This window comes from Branchiostoma lanceolatum, chromosome 1 (genome assembly GCF_035083965.1).
Source record: "Branchiostoma lanceolatum isolate klBraLanc5 chromosome 1, klBraLanc5.hap2, whole genome shotgun sequence".
Lineage (NCBI taxonomy): Eukaryota > Metazoa > Chordata > Leptocardii > Amphioxiformes > Branchiostomatidae > Branchiostoma > Branchiostoma lanceolatum.
The window spans coordinates 10,153,681-10,173,530 of NC_089722.1; the positions used below are offsets into that span (position 1 = coordinate 10,153,681).

The 19,850-nt window shown below is 39.1% G+C and overlaps 1 protein-coding gene and 3 long non-coding RNA genes across 4 annotated transcripts; all 4 read left to right on the forward strand.

The window, feature by feature from the left end:
• Positions 1–4,394: 4,394 nt before the first annotated feature.
• Positions 4,395–6,777, forward strand: LOC136427823 (uncharacterized). Its single transcript, XR_010754520.1, has 6 exons — positions 4,395–4,536; positions 4,715–4,830; positions 5,156–5,410; positions 5,593–5,907; positions 6,072–6,494; positions 6,686–6,777. It is a non-coding gene; the product is annotated as an uncharacterized lncRNA (long non-coding RNA).
• Positions 6,778–8,972: 2,195 nt separating this feature from the next.
• Positions 8,973–10,597, forward strand: LOC136427830 (uncharacterized). The gene is made up of 3 exons (XR_010754525.1): positions 8,973–9,183; positions 10,188–10,369; positions 10,477–10,597. It is a non-coding gene; the product is annotated as an uncharacterized lncRNA (long non-coding RNA).
• A 197-nt stretch (positions 10,598–10,794) lies between these two features.
• LOC136427838 (kin of IRRE-like protein 1) lies at positions 10,795–14,984 on the forward strand. The gene is made up of 9 exons (XM_066417019.1): positions 10,795–11,097; positions 11,314–11,461; positions 11,651–11,766; positions 12,080–12,334; positions 12,533–12,844; positions 12,994–13,119; positions 13,212–13,394; positions 13,633–13,730; positions 14,052–14,984. Exons 1-9 carry the CDS (start codon positions 11,016–11,018, stop codon positions 14,091–14,093), a joined length of 1,362 nt encoding a protein of 453 aa, XP_066273116.1. The 5' UTR covers positions 10,795–11,015; the 3' UTR covers positions 14,094–14,984.
• A 998-nt stretch (positions 14,985–15,982) lies between these two features.
• Positions 15,983–19,727, forward strand: LOC136427846 (uncharacterized). The gene is made up of 3 exons (XR_010754526.1): positions 15,983–16,166; positions 19,283–19,464; positions 19,607–19,727. It is a non-coding gene; the product is annotated as an uncharacterized lncRNA (long non-coding RNA).
• The last annotated feature ends 123 nt before the right edge of the window (positions 19,728–19,850 follow it).

Below are 19,850 nucleotides of genomic sequence, written 5' to 3' on the forward strand. Positions count from 1 at the left end.
CTCATGACTATCGTATATGAAACTCACTGATATATGAAACACCTTCTAGCCTATAAAACACTTGTTAAAATGCAATGGCTCTAACATGAAGACCATTATTGTAAAGGATTTTGTTTCATAAATTTCTATATGCTGAACATTAAAAAATTATTTCGCACATCTTTCCGTTATTCCTAACTAGCTTTCGACCCAGCCACATACAAGTAACCTCTTCTAAAGGGCGATAAGTCAGGCCTGCAGTGATAACAGTGTCCGCAAGTGTCCTCACTGAACATTACTATCCTTGAAATAAACTTGTTTAAACTAAGGCAGCTGCTAAATAAATTATATGACCTCATTTAACGACGAACAACCAGACATTTCTCGCCGATTATTATATCATTCATTATCTTGAAAATGATAGATATTTTCAAGTGAATATAGTTTCGAAATGCACGCTAGCAAAGTCCTGAAACTATTGGCATTTATTATATTCTAAATATTTGCTGATAGCTTATCAATGACATCATCTAAACAACCGTTACTTCCTTAATAAGGCGGGCATTTTGATGCTTAACACAGACACATTTTGCAGCCGTCTGGAAGGTCATGATCATATTGTTCCTGGAATTTGTGCACCAAATCTTTACTAACTGACTTAGGCTATGCATTATGGATGACATATGTAATGGTAATGTAATTGGAACACATTACTTGGATCTTCCAGCAGAACTAATGTGTTCAGCTTTCCCCGAGGGCCGGAGAGGCTTTCATTAAGGGCCTGGGTCTATGGGTGTGTGCGCACTGATACACACTGAATCAGGCTGTGAACTGCCGGATGAGTCACTTCGTAGCCTTTTTGTACCATAGACAGGGTCCTGGCTACGCCCATATTTTTGGGATGGCTGCGTCCGACTGTAATACCGTAAAATCTGCTGTGCCGAGACGTAACAAGATGTCCTTATGTGTCAACGTTCGTCTTCTTTGCTTAACTGTTTTATTCATTCTCTATTCACAAGGTACGTATTGTTGATCATAAATATTATGTGATAACAAGTCATTGTATTTACGATATGCATTACCTCCTTCTAATGCATTTTAGAAACGCGTTAAGGAGCTGCTATGGTAAGGACATAGACATGTGTTGTATCGCATTGTGCTACTAACAGTAGTGGGTATCTATGAACTTCAAGGTAATTGATGAGCAATTGCCAAAAGTAATGTCTCGGAAATTGGCCTCTTGCGATCGCCAACTACTTCACTATAGATATTGGCCTACTGTCTGACATAGGGGGAGGGGGGCATGAGTTGCCACTGTGGCCAGCGTCAAGCTTGTGTCCCGAGCTTTGCATAATGTACGCCCGTACGGAGTTTACAGTACATGATAAAGAAATCTAAGTGTGTGAAATTTTAGAAAATGTGTACAATGATGCATTTAAATCTAGCATCAGTCAGTGACCTGCTTTTAGTTTAACATTTACTTCCTGGGCTGGCGATCCATCATATTGTATTTTGATGCATTAACCCGATGGTTGTGACATTTATAACATCTTTTTATTCTTTGCATGTTTTGTAATTAGAGAGGTCGTGTTTTCAAGGACGCTATCATTATTCCTATACTGTTTGCATGCGTGGGCGTTTGCAAGTCTTTGTGTGGTCTCTAAGGTAGAAAACTACCCCTCTTCCTCAATACAAACGCTACCTGACAAATTCACACCAAATTGTGACGGTAATGCACTCTCAGATACCTTAGGATCTATTGACCTACCTAAGTTAATGATGATAAATCCAGGGCCTGAAGAAAATCAAAGGGTTGTATATTATTTACATTCTTGCAAAATAATGATCGCAAAACATTGGAACTTAATGGTCTCGTTTTATGTTGCCTTACAAATAAAGTCGAATAAAGACAGAATGACATTTGGTTTGCAGCGAATGGTGTCAGATATGAGGCAGTTCCAGCGCCAACCGCTGTTCTACTAGGCGACACCGCGACACTACAGTGCAGTTTCCGTTCCCTGTCGCCAGAGGACATCGTTAACTGGTCAGGACCTCCTGCTTTGAGGCCCATATCTTACGGACGGAGAGTAGGACAAATCTTCAAACGTTACAAGGTCATTCTTCATTCAATATTCAACGACTACTCGCGGTGAATTTTACATTTTGTAATTGTGCCCTTCACGCAAAACTATGTACTTATTGTCTTTGCACTTTTGCAGCTGGTTGGTGACACACAAAAGGGGGAGTATCATCTACAAATACGAGAGGTCAAGATGGAGGATGAAGGGATATATAGATGTGTCATCCTCGATCTAACCCCACGAGAAGCAAAACTAACGGTTGTAGGTTAGTTCATTTGTTGATTAGTTGGTAATTTTTCGTAACCTTTATAGCTGTCATCACTATGTTAAGATATAATGTCCATTTCCAGTTAAGAATTGCAACTTAATTCATTTGATAATTATCCCTGCCGCACTACGTCTTGCTGACTTTTTTGTTAGTATGCATTTCATACAACATATCTTAATAACTTCCATCTTAAGTTCCAGTTCCCAGGCCCCCTCTGATAAGAGGTTTAACGCTTCCCAGTAAGGTGGGCCAACAGCTTGTGTTACGATGTCTATCTTCTGGAGGACACCCGCTACCAGAGCTGACAATGTTCAACGGCACACGGGCTTTCACTGGACAACAAGTGAGACGTCAGGAGCGCGAAGGTCAAGTTGAAGTTGAACTCATTATTCCACAGCTGACCAAATGGGACAACGGTATGAACCTGACCTGCAGAGCCAGTCAGCCATTCCCAGAGATTACGTCTGTGCAAGAGTCCTGGACTATTCTACAGGTCCATTGTAAGTGATTTTTCAAGAATGCATAGTTTTGAGTTGATGTTACCTATATCATATCATCTATATTTCACTAAAGAGAACTAGAATGGCAACATTTTCGGGAAAATACAGGATATTCCCCTCCCATTACCATGAAGTCTCTGCATGAATTATGAAAAGGAGGTCGGCATTAGCATAATTTATATACAGGTGTGTTCACCTCTCCTAAAGTTACCTACATCTGAAATATGACAATCGTAGCCTTTACAGTGAGGGATATGCATAAATTATGCAAACGAGGCCCTCATTAGCATAATTTTTGGCCAGGTTTTATGACCCTTCCTAATGGTACCTACATCTCAAATATGACATCCGTAGCTTTCACGGTAAGGGAAATACAAGTTTATGCCTAAATTATGCAAATGAGGTCCACATTAGCATAATTTATGGCCAGGTGTAGTCGCCTTTCCTAAAGGTACCTACAACTCAAATATGACATCCATAGCTTTTACGGTAAGGAAAATTCAAGTTTATGGACAAATTATGCAAATGAGGTCCTCATTAGCATAATATATGGCCAGGTTTCCTGACCTTTCCTAAATGTACCTACATCTCATATATGACATCCGTAGCTTTTACGGTAAGGAATATACAAGTTCATGCATTAATTATGCAAATGAGGTCCGCATTAGCATAATTTTTGGCCAGGTGTGTTCACCTTTCCTTCAGGTACCTACATCTCAAATATGACATCTGCAGCTTTCACGGTAACGGAAGTACACGTTTCTGCATAAATTATGCAAATGAGGTCCTCATTACCATAATTTATGTCCAGGTGCATTCACCTTTCCTAAAGGTACCTACATTTCAAAGATGACATCCGCAGCTTTTACGGTAAGGGAAATATAAGCTTATGCATAAATTATGCAAAAGAGGTCCTCATTAGCATAATTCATGGCCAGGTGTGTTCACCTTTCCTGAAGGTACCTACATCTCAAATATGACATCTGCAGCTTTCACGGTAACGGAAGTACACGTTTCTGCATAAATTATGCAAATGAGGTCCTCATTACCATAATTTATGTCCAGGTGCATTCACCTTTCCTAAAGGTACCTACATTTCAAAGATGACATCCACAGCTTTTATGGTAAGGGAAATACAAGTTTATGCATAGATTATGCAAATAAGGTACTCATTAGCATAATTTATTGTCAGGTGTATTCACCTTTTCTACAGGTACCTACATCTCAAATATAACATCCGTACATTGTAACATAAGGTAACAAAACTTTCTGCAATACCATTAGTAGAGCTACCACCGCGCATCTACTTGGTTTTTGGCAGAAGAAGAAGAAGAAAGAAGAAGAAGAAGAAGAAGAAGAAGAAGAAGAACAGGCAAGCAAAAACAATATATCCCCCTTCCCACTGGAAGGGGAATATAAATACACATACATGAACGTGTACATTCTACAGATTCCACAAGGCGTAGGTCCCTTAGCTGTAAATTTTTATGTATGTCATCATGGTAAACTGTAAGACAACCAAATGAGATTGTTACATCGATTTCCTACTCTTTATAACAGACGCTCCGGTGGTATCAGTTCCTATTTCATCGGTGTCAGTCATAAAAGGAGAGCCAGCAATCTTAAACTGCCAAGTCGACAGCAGCCCTACAGCGACTATCACTTGGATAAAACTTGGCCATCAGATGCCAATTATGCAAGATGCCAGGTGCAAATGAACTTATGATATATGCATTTCAAGCAATTTTTCTCTACATACACTTAGCGATAATTGTGTGAACTAAATCACAATTCTGTACACCGGTATTCTATTCCACGATGGGTGATATTGTATCAAAGTTGAGAACAACCCTAACATGTCTGAATGTATCCTTGTCTATCCCAAGGAAACAAACACTGCGTATCACGAATACAACACGTCATGATGCTGGGATTTATCAGTGTTCAGCGGAGAATGGAATTTTACCCATAGGTTTGGGTACGGTCACTTTGGAAGTTCTTTGTAAGTGTTCTATAACATATCATTCATATCATTATTGTATAATAGTCAAAGTCACTTTGAATGCGCTCAAAAGATCCCATGACCAGTTTAATGCGATGGATTATGGTGATCAGTGAACATTGCCATAGATCATGATCATTGACTTAACAATTGACGAATAACTATGTGTATAATGCAGAAACTGAAACATCCAAGAGCGATATGCTTTTAGTGAAGATATTGAGTGAATGTTATGACACTAGTTTGTTTGTTTGTTTTTCAATTACCATTTTCTTTTCAAAAAATGTCTCTTTCCCATCTTTATGTCCAATTTGCTGATTTACAGACGCTCCATTAATTGATCCATCCATGGAGAAAAGGGTCACCGTTCAGCAAGGCAATGATGGCTTCTCATTGGAATGTCTGGTGGACGGCAATCCAGAACCGCGAGTAAGGTGGCGGCGGAAGGATACAAATTTGTACTGGGATAACCCACTACGGTTCCATCGGGTGACCTACGATGTGGAGGGAACGTACCAATGCGTCGCCACAAGTGTTGGGTTTCTTCTAGAGGCTAAAGACACATTCGTCGATGTAGTTGGTTAGTTTCTTATTATGATGCAAAATTGCTTCACATATAAATGTTCCCTTTTTACAATTTTGTCAATGTTGTAAGTCATTAGTATCAAAAGTACATTTGGAAATACGAGAGTTTATTGATGCAACTATCACAATTATTGCAAATGGTATTCTCATTACAATTTGAATGTCTTTTGTTTATAGGGAAACCCTTAGTGCGAAGGACAATAGGCCCTTCGTCAATATCTGCCGTGGTTGGAGAAGCAGTTCGCCTAACCTGCACTGTTGCAGCCGATCCACTGCCATCTGCCATCGACTGGATATGGAGAAATGATGATGGAGTAGAGAAGAAATTATCAACGAGTGTAAACAGTAAAATAGTTATAACTGAAGATGGCCAGGGAATGGCATCAACACTGACCATACCTGATGTCACTGTAAAGGACAGTGGGAACTACATCTGCATGGCATCGAACGTCTTCGGATCTGCCAGACGAAATATTCGTCTTGACATTACAGGTAAAAATCCATCTCTCTTTCCACAATAAATCTACAGATCTGTAATTTAAAAGGATTAACTTTTTGTAAAAGATTTATATTTTATGTGCGACATAACTGAAATGCTTAATTTTCAAAACAAGAGAATGAAGTCATTTAGATTATTTTTTCTATGTTTCCAACAGGATCCTTACCTAAGATGATCATCATAACTTCTGTCACTGCTGGTGCCATATTACTGGTGACAACAGCAGCTTTTCTGATGCTCTTTGCAAAGAGAAGGGGATGGATATGCAAGTCTCACACCGATGGTAATTATTATAAGGTCTACTTTACATTCGGATGAATACATTAGGTCATGAGTATGCATCTGTATCTCAATAAATGAGATTACATAATTTATGTGTAACTGTCTGATGTTTTATAACCTTTCCGAGTCCCCGTCTCCCGTCCTATGCCTCCCGTACCGAAGTACGTGTACAAGACCGGCACAATTGACTCCGGTGTGGAGGACCTTCAGGAGCTACAGGAGATGTACGGTACTCTCAAACTTCGTCCTCTTCCACGGGTGTACAAGGGATGGGCATCGGCAGAAGGCCTCGACGCAGGTAAACTCCATCTCCATCTCCATCAGTCGAGATGTTGTTTAATTTTGAATAACAGTAAGACTGACTGAAGTAAGACTAATATCAGATCATACAGGGTGCCGACTGGGCTCTCTCAGTCGATTCTTTAAAGTTGCATTTTAAGAATTCATGTATACCAAATTTATAAAGTTTGTTTCGTCTATTTATCTCAGAATTAGTCCACTCGACGTCTCTTCCTCCGTACCCAACAGACGAGTGGTCCCGTCGTTACGGAACTGCTAATTGGAATGTTTCACCTATTACAGTTCAGGTAGGCCATTTTCTCAAGCACACGTGTAAATGAAATCAGCTTCCAATGTAAATGTTTGTCTATTAGTAACTAAAACTTTAAAACATAGATCGCAATAAGAATATAGTTTTGATATGTAGTTCCTGAAAAACAGTCTATTTGGTCTGCCGTTATTCTGGAGATACATCCTTACGTTTCTTTCTGTATTGCAACATTTTAAAAAAAACATTAATGTGTCAAATATGGATCTTGGTACTGAATAAACCCCCTCCTATACTCCTTCCTCGACTTAACTCTCTTAATTGTTTTTGCTTGTTTTTCTTCTAGTCTATTGCAGTTGCTTCAGTGGCCTCTGAAGTTTACGAATGAAGGACGGCGACGGTGTTGGTCTACAAATTAAGAATGATGATGTATGTATGATGATGTTCTTGAACGACGCGTCTCTAATATTGCACGCAAAAACTCCAGCCAGGGAGCAGCAAGACAGACTTTGCCGATGCTTTCAATCCGTTGTGAATTATTGATGTTAGAATGGTAGAGAGCGTTTCTCGGATGCTAGTTCTAATTAGCTGTTGAATTAAAAATTCCACAAATATCTAACTAAATGTAGATTATTGGAACACTCATTTAAACATACACTCGTATCCGTAAGTATGAAAATGAAGTCCTGCATCACACGTGGGGTTGTGTGTTATGGCGTTTGTATTTGACTATAAACGTAGACCTAAATATGCCTGCAATTACCACGCATCAAGAGGTTTTTATATATATATATTTTACTTCTATCGCAATAACCTGTACGTTGATGTGAAGTAAGTTAAGCAGTCAAGCTGAATTGAGGTGAAAAATGATGCTTTTTTAAGTAGCTAATGGTTGAGCAATGTGGTCTCGCCACGACTCGCTTTTTTGGCTAAGCACACCGAGTTACCCCTACTCTATTCGATATATAAGTGTGTTGATGTTAAGTGCATGATAACCCATATATCAAAGGATACTCGGCAGTGAAGAAACATTATAAAACAAACTAATTATGTAGTGATGAAATGAAACAGTGTCTATTGCAAGTTTCAATGTTTGTCCAAACAACCTTTATCTAATGCACGTTGAATGTACACTTACATGTATAGTTTGTTTATTTAAGCAATTGAGTGATGCCGCATGACTTATTTTATAAATGTAAAGGTGTGCGTAAGCAATCATCTCATAAAATGCTATATGTAAGCAAATACATTATAGCAACAGAGTTTCTGGTATTTAACCAAGCATTGTTCTTTGTAGAATAGTTAACGTTTAGAGCAAGGGTTATGTCTAATGGAAATGTCCAAAGCCCAAGTTTTGAGCACCGTTGAATTTTTATATGCACTTTCAAGTGTAGAGCGACTTATGTAATAAAGAATGCTTGTTAATGGTCAAAATCGATCTCTCATGACTGTCGCATATATGAGACTTACTTCCTATCTTGTTTAAAAGGCACATGGTAAAATGTTGCGGCTCTTGCATTGATACCTAAATTGTATAGAAAACGTTTGTTTAATAAATTTCTACTTGCTACGCCTCTCCACTAACATTAAAGAAATCATTTAGCACATCTTTCTGTTTCTTTTAAGACATCAACCCTTTCATGCACAGGTAAAACATCGTCTGAACAGGGATAAGTCAAGCCTGCAGTGATAACAGTATCCGCAAGTGGCCTCACTGAACACTGTCATGTTTGAAAAGAAAAGTTATTTAATCTAAGACAGCTGCATTTGTGACCTCATTTAACGGCAAGGAAGCCATAAATTTCTCGTAGATTATCAAATCATTCTCTATCTTGAAAATGATAAATATTTGCAAGTAAATATAGCTTGAAATGCGCTCTATCCAAGTCCCGATACTATTGGCATTTATAGTATTCTAAATATTTGCTGATAGCTTATCAATGACATCATCTAAACAACCATTACCTTCTGAATAAGGTGGGCATTTCGATGCTTAACGCAGACACATTTTGAAGCATTCTGGAAGGTCATGATCTTATTGTTCCTGCAAGTTGTGCACCAAATCTTTGCTAACTGACTTAGGCTATGCATTATGGATGACATATATAATTGTAATCTAATTGGAACACATTACTTGGATCTTCCAGCCGAACTAATGTGTTCAGCTTTCCCCGAGGGCCGTAGAAGGCTTTCATTAAGGGCCTGGGTCTATGGGTGTGTGCGCACTGATACACACTGAATCAGGCTGTGAACTGCCGGATGAGTCACTTCATAGCCTGTTTGTACCATAGACAAGGTCCTGGCTACGCCCATATTTTTGTGATGGCTGCGACCGACTGTACTGCCATAGAATCTGTGTTGTCGAGACGTAAGAAGATGCCCTTATGTGTGGCCAATCGTGTTCTTTGCTTGACTGTTTTATTCATTCTCTGTTCACAAGGTACGTAATTGTTGATCATGAATATTATAATTTACGATATATATTACCTCGTTCTAATGAATTTAGAAACGTGTTAAGGAGCTACTATGGTAAGTACATGTATATAGAAATAGGTCGCAGTACATAGTGCTACTAACAGTAGTAGGTATGTATGAAGGTAATTGATGAGCAATTGGCAAAAGAAATGTCTCGGAAATTGGCCTCTTGTGATCGCCAACTACTTCACTATTGATATTGGCCTACTGTTTGACATAGGGGGAGGGGGGCATGATATGCCGTTAAGGCCAGCGTAATGCATGTGCTCCGAGCCTTGCATAATGATCGCCCGTACGAAGTTTACAGTATATGATGAAAAAATCTAAGTGCTGCAATCATTTTTATGCATTTTTTTGCAAAATGTGTATAATGATGCATATAAACAACGGCAAATCTAGCATCAGTCACTGACCTGCTTTTAGTTCAACATTTTTATACCTGGCGATCCATCATGTTGTATTTGATGCATTGTCCCTATGGGTTATGGTTATTATTCATTGTAACATTTTTGACAAGTCTTTATTCTTTCCATGATTTTTTTCTAATTAGGGAGGTCATGTTTTCAAGGACGCTATCATTATTCCTATACCGTTTAAGGCGTGGGCGTTAAGATTTATGTAGTCTCCACAGTCGAAAACTACCCCGCTTTAAAGTTCACCCATTGTAACGCTTGGAACCTTTTTCGAACAGATTATTTATATATCAGAGTAGTTGGACGTCAATTAAAACGCTACCTGAAAAATTCTAAACCAAAATGTGACGTAGACACACACTCAAATACCTCAGGATCAATTCACTTATCTAAGCTTAAGACTAGAAATCCAGAAGCTGAAGGAAACCCGATGTATCTGTATCATGCGTTCATGCAAATATAATGATCCCAAGGCATCAAAACTCTATGGTCAAGTTTAATGTTGGCTTAAAAATTAATTTCTAAAAACACAGAATACCATTTGGTTTTCATGCAGCGAACGGTGCCAGCTATGAGGCAGTTCCAGCGCCAACCGCTGTTCTACTTGGCGACACCGTGACACTTCAGTGCAGTTTCCGTGCCCTGTCGCCAGAGGACATCGTTAACTGGTTAGGACCCCCTGGTTTCAGGACCATATCTTCCGGACGGAGAGTGGGACGAACCTTCCAACGTTACAAGGTCATTTGAATTTTTTGTTGTCAATACTGTACTACCAGTCATGGCGAATTTTACATTTAGTTTGTGTGGCCTTCACGTAAAACTATGTACACTATATATTTTTACAGTTGGTTGGCGACACACAAAAGGGGGAGTATCATCTACGAATACGAGATGTCAAGATGGAGGATGAAGGGGTGTACAGATGTGCCATCCTCGACATGACTCCACAAGAAACCAAGCTATCAGTTGTAGGTTAGTTCGTTTGTTTATAAGTAGGCCATTGTCGCATAGAGGTCATCGCTTTATTTAGATACAATGATTATTCCAGCTCAGAATTGCAACTTGGTTCAATTAGCAATCATTACTACCGTACTATGTCATGCTATATTTTTTGATGACATGCATTTCATACACCAAATCGTAACAGCTTCCGTCTTTAGTTCCAGTTCCCAGGCCCCCTCTGATAAGAGGTTTGACACTTCCCAGTAAGGTGGGCCAACAGCTTGTGTTACGATGTCTGTCTTCTGGAGGACACCCACTACCAGAGCTGACATGGTTCAACGGCACACGGGCTTTCACCGGTCAACAAGTGAAACGTCAGGAGCGCGAAGGTCAAGTTGAAGTTGAACTCATTATTCCCCAGCTGACCAAATGGGACAACGGTATGAACATGACCTGCAGAGCTAGTCAACAATTCCCGGAGATTACTTCTGTGCAAGAGTCCTGGAATATTCTTTGGGTCCATTGTAAGTGATTTATGTGATACGACGTAATTCTTATTTGATATCATGGCTCTACTGAACTTCTTACTGAAGAGAAAGGCACATACATGTACGTGTAGATTGTGCAGTCTCCATGAGGCTTTGGCAGTTGCCAATGTATTTCAACATAACTACCGATATTCATTATCTCTAAGACAGCTTAATGGGAATGTAACATCAATTGATTGCTCTTTATTACAGACCCTCCAGTGGTATCAGTTCCCATTTCATCGGTGTCCATCGTAGAAGGGGAACCAGCAATCTTAACCTGCCTAGTCGACAGCAGCCCTGCTGCGAGCATCAGTTGGATCAAACTTGGCCATCGGATGCCACTTATGGAAGACGTCGGGTACAAAATAACTTATGATAAATACATTTCCATTTTTGACATACACTAATAAGTTAGTTGTGTGAACTAAATCCAAATTCTGTACATCGGCATTCTATTTTACGATGCAGTTTGCTAGGGAAAGTATCGCATTTATCAAAGGTCCAAAACAATCCGTACATGTCTAAATGTATCGTTTTCTATTCCAAGGAAACAGACTCTCTCCATCACAAATACAACGCGGCATCATGCTGGGATTTATCAGTGTTCGGCAGAGAATGGAATATTACCCATTGGTGTTGGGACCGTCACTTTGGAAGTTCTTTGTAAGTGTTCTTTAGTGTATCATTATAAAAATAATGGTCATACGCCAGTTTGAATGTGCTTAAAGATCCCAAGACCAGAACTGTGCAATTAAAACGGCAACTATTGAGCTTTGCACTCAACACAATCATCAAACTGTTATGACTGACGAATACATCTCTGCACAGGTGAAAACTAAAACATCCAAATGGTGTTTGATTTTAGTAACGATAATGAGTGAAAGTCATTCAACTAGAAAGTTTCTTCTTTACAATAACTATTTACTTTAGAAATATGTCTAAACCCCGTCGTTATGTCACTTGTGCTGACCTACAGTCCCTCCGTTAATTGATCCATCAATGGAGAAGAGAGTCACCGTTCAGCAAGGCAATGATGGCTTCTCTTTGGAATGTCTGGTGGACGGCAATCCCGAGCCGCGAGTTAGGTGGCGGCGGAAGGATACAAATTTGTACTGGGAAAACCCACTACGGTTCCATCGTGTGAGCTATGACGTGGAGGGGACGTATCAATGTGAGGCTACAAGTGATGGATTTCCCCTGAAAGCAAAAGACGCCTTCATCGATGTAGTTGGTTAGTTCCTTATGATGTTCTGATGCAATAAGTTCCTTGACATATAAACGTTGCATTCTTACTATTTTGTTGATGTTGAATTCTTGAGTATCGAAGGTACATTTATTAGAGAAATAATATTTTATTGATGCAGCTATCACAATTATTGGAACAGTGTTATCAGTAAAACCAACCTTATTGACGATATTTCGTTCATAGGAAAACCAATATTGCAAAGAAAAATAGGCTCTTCGACGATATCAGCCGCGGTCGGAGAAGCAGTTCGCATTAGTTGCACGGTTGCAGCCGATCCACTGCCGTCTAAAATCGACTGGATATGGAGAAATGATGATGGAGTAGAGAAGGAATTATCCGCGAGTAAAAGCAGAAACATAGTTATCACTAACGGCCAAGGAATGACATCAACACTGACCATACCTGATGTCACTGTGAAGGACTGTGGGAACTACATCTGCATGGCTTCGAACGTTTTCGGATCTGCCAGACGAAATACTCGTCTTGATATTACAGGTAAAAATTCAGCATTCTTTTTGACAGATATGTAATTCAAAAGTGCCGAATTGTAGGTAAATATTTATATTGTATGTGTGGCTTGACAATCCTTATTTTTAAAGTTAATGATAAGATTCGCTAGATTCTATTCTCTCTTTTCCGAACAGGATCCTTACCTAAGTTGATCATCATAACTTCTGTCACTGCTGGCGCCATCTTATTGGTAACAACTGCAGTCCTTCTGGTGCTCTTTGCAAAAAGAAGAGGCTGGATATGCAAGTCTCACATTGATGGTAAGGTTCTTTTGTATTTGGGTTGCTGCATTTGGTCATGGGTACGTATCTGTATTTGAACAATGAGATGACATGTGTAACCTTGTTTTTAGAACCTTTTCGAGTCCCAGTCTCTCGCCCGATGCCTCCCGTGCCAAAGTATGTGTACAAGACCGGCACCATTGACTCCGGTGTGGAGGACCTACAGGAGCTACAGGAGATGTACGGTACTCTCAAACCTCGTCCTCCTCCACGGATGGACACAGAGTGGACATCGGCAGAACTCCCTAACGCAGGTGAGCTACATTCAGTTGAGTTGATATGCTTTACATTCTCGGCACATTCAAGGTCCAATAATGCAAGACTGAGATAATACAAGGCGTGCACTGGTCTCATTTAATATTTAATTCTTACTTTATTTAATGCTCGAAAGTGGTACTACCATATTTTTCCTTTTGTTGAACTGTAAAAGATCTTCTAAAGTTCTTGGATGGATAACTCTGGAGTAATTTTTTCTTTCCCTATTTCACTCAGGATTAGTCCACTCGACGTCTCTTCCTCCGTACCCCACTGAGGAGTGGTCATGTCGGTATGAAGCTACTAGTCTGAATGTTTCACCTGTCAAAGTTCAGGTAGGCCAGTTTCTCAGGCTTAGATGTGAAAAGAATCATGTTACAGTCAGTGTCAAGTTTTGTCTTACTAAAATTTTTATTAAAGTATAGTTTTAATATATCATTCCTTGAGAAACAGTCCAGCAATCATGTACTGGGGGATTCGGTACAGTCATTCTGATGATACATACCGTATAATACCTTGTGTAGTAGCACCTTCAGAATTCTATTAAGCTGGCTAATATGGATCTTGTCACTTTATGTACCCCTAGTATGGCATGTCTAGCAGCTGTATTGATCTATGGCGTAACTGTCATGAATCTTCTATTTTCTTTGTTCTAGTCTGTTGCCGTTGGTTCCGTGGCATCTGAAGTTTACGAATGAAGGACGGTGACGGTGTTGATCTACAGATTTAGAATGACGATGGATGATTGATGATGCTCTCGGACGAGGCGTCTCTCATCATGCTGATGTCAGGATGCTAGAAGACGTTATTCAGATGATAGTTTGAACTAAATGTTTATCTAACAATTCAACAACTATCTACATGTAGATTCTTGAAACACCTACTTACTCAAAATTCTCGTGAAAAAGATAGCGTGGGATTATGTGCTATGGCTTTTATATGTGACTATGAAATGAAACCATAATATGTGACTAACCAGCATTCGAGAACAAGTTGAATAGTCATCCTAAATGTATATCGCATCATTCTGTAACTTGATATGAAGTGCATGATAAGCCAAATATTACAGGATACTCGTTAGTGTATGAACATGATAAGACCCCCTAAATGTGTAGTGAAATGAGCAAATATCTACTGTTTCGACGGTTGTCTAAATAACATGTATTTAAGGCACGTCGAATGTACACGTAATATAAGTGTATTATAGTGCATGATGCCATGTGATTCCATCAATGTTAAGGTATCTGTATGTTATTATCTTCTATGTTCGGTCATGGCCTATCATTTCATTAAATGCTGTATGTAATCAAATATATAACTGCCTCAAAGTCTCTGATATTTTGTCGACCTTTGCAATCGGCTAGAAAAATAACGTTTAGATCAAGCGTTATGTGTGATAGAAACGTGTAAAAAAAGTCATGTTCTGAGCAGCGTTAACGTTGCATCATTGTATGCATTACCTAATGTAGTAGTGTGACTAATGTAATAAAGAATGTTTGTCAATGGCCAAAAGCTATATGTAATTGTTATCGTTTATGGAACAGAGAGAGAAGTGCCAAGTTAAAAATTATCGCAAGGGTTTACCGAGGTTCACAGTGCTTGAAAAAGACAAATAAAGTCGAAACCGATCGAATACCAGTCTCTTCGCTGTCATTTTCCCAAGATCTACAAATGATAGTAATAAAATATACATTTGTAAGATATGTAGTATAATATAATGTATAAGAAAAAGGTCACTTTTTCCCTTCTAGCTAATGACAGTTATATTTAGAATCGTTTATAAAGCACGTGGTAAAATGTCGTGGCTTTTGCATGAAGATCTAAATTGTATAGAAAACGGTTGTTACATAACATTCTATATGCTTAGCCTCTCCACATTGTAAAAGCTAATTCGCACATCTTTCCGTTATTCTGTACTGGCTATCAACCCAGTCACATATAAGCCACATCTTCTAAAGGGTGATAAGCCAAGCCTGCAGTAATGTAAGTGTCCGCAAGTGTCCTCACTGCACATTAGCATCCTACAAAAACTTTTTTTAAACTAAGGCAGCTGCTAAATGACAGCATTTCTATGATCTCATTTTACGGCGGACAAGCCATAAATTTGTTGCGGCTTATCTAATCATTCAGTATCATGAAGAAGATAAATACTTCTAAGTAAATATACCTGCGAAATGTGCGCTATCAAAGTCCGAAAACTTTTGGCATTTATTATATTCTATATGTTTTTTGATAGCTTATCAATGACATCATCTAAACAAGCACAGATTCCTTAGAACAGGGTGGGTATTTTGATTCTTCACGCAGACATATTTGCAGACTTCTGCAAGTTCATAATCTCATTGTTCCACGAAGTTGTGCACAAAATCTTTACTAACTGACTTAGGCTATGCATTATGGATGATATAATGTAATTTGGACAAATTACTTGGATCTTCCAGCCGAACTAATGTGTTCAGCTTTTCCCGAGGGCCGTAGAAGGCTTTCATTAAGGGCCTGGGTCTATGGGTGTGTGCGGAGTGATACACATTGAATCAGGCTGCGAACAGCCAGATGAGACTCTTGCATCCCTTTTCCTGTATTCAGTGTCGAATTCGAACCCAGGAGGCTATTTCTTCCACTGTGTCTTGGTGAAGACGCGACTACACTGGAGCAGGCTAGGACCCATGAGACTTCCTATAGAGCTGCTATACATGGTGTGATCAACATGTTTACTTGTACCAACACATGCTTGCTTCCTGTATTCTTGATGTTCACCATGGTTTCACCAGGTACGTGCAAACGTTTGAATTTGTGATAAGAAAGACAAAAGTACGAATTGATTTTCAGACTACGCAAAGTACATCGGGCATACTGTCAGTGCATGCTCCAGATACGCTATCAGCACATAGTATAGCTGGAAACAATGTCGAAATCTTATATGTGATATAAAAGACATTGCTCGGAAGTATTTCTTGTCAAAAAATCTAACCATTGCAGGAGTGCTTCATGTATGTAGAGGGATATTTCTGTCTGAACCATTTTAGAATTGTAACATTCAGTTTAACAAGTACGGGACGAACAAGACAATGTCACTGCTTTGATTTTCATCAAATTGCTGATGTTACAAGCAGATGCAGGAATAATGAAGTTTGGCATCATGCATTTCTGTTCATTATTGATTGGAACGATCTTCTATAATAGTGTATCTAGGTTAAAGTATGATAACGTCTTCTCAAATACTGTAGATATAAGGTTATTGCCATGGTGCAGCCATTACGGGAAGTGATCAGGTTATACACTATTACGGGCCACGGCAAACGTGCATCTTGCCCTACCATGTACCATCATGCTCCCATGTGACGCGTTGACCGCCGACGTTAACGTTCTCCTATCTAAAGTGCCCCGTTGTCTGTTGAACAGAGATGGCTAGCGGATCAATTGCCACATGACACCACTTACTTATTTGCTACACAGAACAAGTAACTGGAATTGATCGTGACCAAAACACATTGCCTGCAGTCTAAAGATATTATCTAAATGGAATTAGCACATGCCATTGGATGAGAACAAACTATCATGATTGGCATTGAATTCAACGTCACATTTGATGAACGAAATGATCTATGCCAAACGTTAATACAATATAGACTAAACAGATTATACCTTTATGTTGTATTACATGCCTTGTTGGTATAACAGCCGGTGCATATGGTATATTAATCACAAAAGAAAGTGGCGGAAAGTTTTTAATGTTGATAAAACAGCTTGGAGACCTGTACAGTATGGGTCTCTATAAGGGCATGTCTTTTTCTACATGTAAAGGGCATAAATCCTATTATGCATGCCCCAACTAGGAGATGGTTATCATTTACAGTGACATTTACATCAAAGCGCGGCTTCATATGCAACGACTTCCGTTTCTCTGGTAAGCGTCTCCACTGTAAGTGAAATCAGGTCGTTTTGTCAATGACACAATTAGTATTCCTTCAGTGTTTGAAGACGTTTATGTCTTTGGAGTCTTGGGAGGAGGCTTTAGTTTGCAGCCTGAGGAACGTAACAGAGGTCTACTTTAGACTTGCAGTTTCTTTATGATAACCCTTACAGCAAACATTACCTGGAATTACAAGAGCGTAAAAAAGCATACGTTGTGCAGGATAACAATCAAATATGGTTTGATTCCTCTCATTTCTTGAATTCGTTTATACATCATAATTGCACTTAACGTATAAACGTATATATCTAAAATGCCAGAGAAATATTATTCATGTTTTATGAATGATCAAATCAACGTTGTTCTCATAAAATCAACATCGATGACCCCGGTGTCAGGATTTTTCTTTGACTTAATTTCCCCGCTGACAAGCGTTGGCGGTGCACATTAGCGGAGCTCTACACTCGCTATCCACTAATCTAAGTCTGGAGGAAATATGTTGTGGCAGACCTAATCAGATCCTTACAGACTTCTGCCATGATCACGCATCTGTGGTACAGTGTTTTAGCTGGTGAAGATAGATATCTTGCCGAGTCTGCACAACTAGGACGGTGAATGGTGACACTAGCTGACTTCTAATTGATCATTGCACTGTTTTGTTTTTCAGTATCATAACTACAGACTGAGGTCAATACAAACATCAAATAGAAAAGAAAAGGATCAAAGAAGCTTTGTGTATCGTGCCTTTGAAGACAAAAATTATTGTAAGCAGCAAATGTACATACTTATATCTTGCTGGCGTCTAGAGAGAAATCAAAATATACATACAGCAATAAGTATGAAAAACTGAGAGGCTGATTTTGTTAGAAAACAGCACAACTCACAAATGTTAGCAAATTAAGCAAACGTACAGATATACATAGTAAACACCATGTTTACTACAAAGGCCCAATCCCTACGGCTGTAATAAAGTTTCTTAGCCATTCTGACTGACTGCCTAATCTCTACAATCTTTAGCTACCGAACCTCTTTGGTGTGTGGTCCACTAAAGGGACTCCAACAGACTCTCCGGAGGCGATTGAATCTCGGATCAAAAAGCACTATCAATCATCTGTATGATGTATTTGACGTATGGTAGTTTACCGGGATTTCACAGTATTCATCATATCTAGACAGAAACGAATTTGATATCCAGTATTGCATCTTGCTACTGCATGTACCTGCTGTCATATATAATATGATATGATTCAAAGGTTAAATTAAAATCAACCTCAGTGAACAGTAAACAATCACGTACAAAGGTCAATGTAAACCAGAGATAATTTTTGTTTCTATCGATGTCAAAGCTGGCATGAATAATGTTTTTGTCTTTCGCAGACACCTTCTTGGATACGCGTTGTTATCACAAGGGATTCTTGACTCACCAGTCTCAGCTCAGTGGAGTGCTGAGTTGTTGTCGTTAAACTCACGTTTAGCCTTGGCCTAGATACATACGAATCGTTGTGCATCCAACTGTCGGATTATCGAAGAATACGCAATGACCTATGTTTTCAGTTCGTTTTGTGACCCATGAAGGGTAAATATTTTTGTATCCAAACTAAAAAATAGACCCGTATTGTTAAGTATGTGGACAATAATTCATATCATGTTTCATCTGTTTACATAATCAAAAGATAACAAACTGACATAAGAATGTCTAACGCTACTCTTAGCGAGGCTTTTAAATTCTCCGCAAATTTGGATCAATACAGATTTTTATTTTTTTTGTCATAGCTTCTCCAGCTATTTGCTACATGAATGTAGTGATTAACATATTTATAAAGCAGAATAAGGTAGCACCTTTTATCCGCCGGAACGTTAGACCTTTTGTAAGCAGATAATTGATATGTCATTTAAATGTTGGCTGTGACATATACATGTGCATGTATTTACATTTGATATATGCAGTACAAACCTCGAAGCCTTCTGTTGCAGCCCATGGTCTCAGCTATGATGCAGTACCATTGCCCACCGCTGTTCTCCTGGGCGATACAGCTACACTACACTGCAGCTTCCACGACTTGTCGCCAGAGGATGTTGTTAGGTGGGATGGTCCACCTGGTTTGAGGCCAATAACGTCCGGCCGGAGAGTAGATCCGAAATACCCTCGCCACCAGGTACGACTCTCAACTGTAAAATGTGATATTGTTTTCCAATCTTGCCAATAAAGCAATACTTGTTAGTAATAACACATGTTTCATCATCCAGACCTCCCTTTAGTCTTACCCCAATTACTTATTTCTTCTTTTTCTTGTCTAGTTGGTTGGTGACATATTAAGTGGACAGTACCATCTACAAATTATAAATGTCCAAAGACAGGATGAAGGGATGTACAGATGCACCGTCTTGGGTCTAGACCCAATGGAAGCCAAACTGACTGTAGTTGGTAAGAGGTTATATTCGCAAAATAGAGTCGTATATATTTCAATTTTAATTCAATTCAACCTTGCAGCATGAATCATTCAGATCATGGAGATTATTCATATCGTGACTTTGACATTGA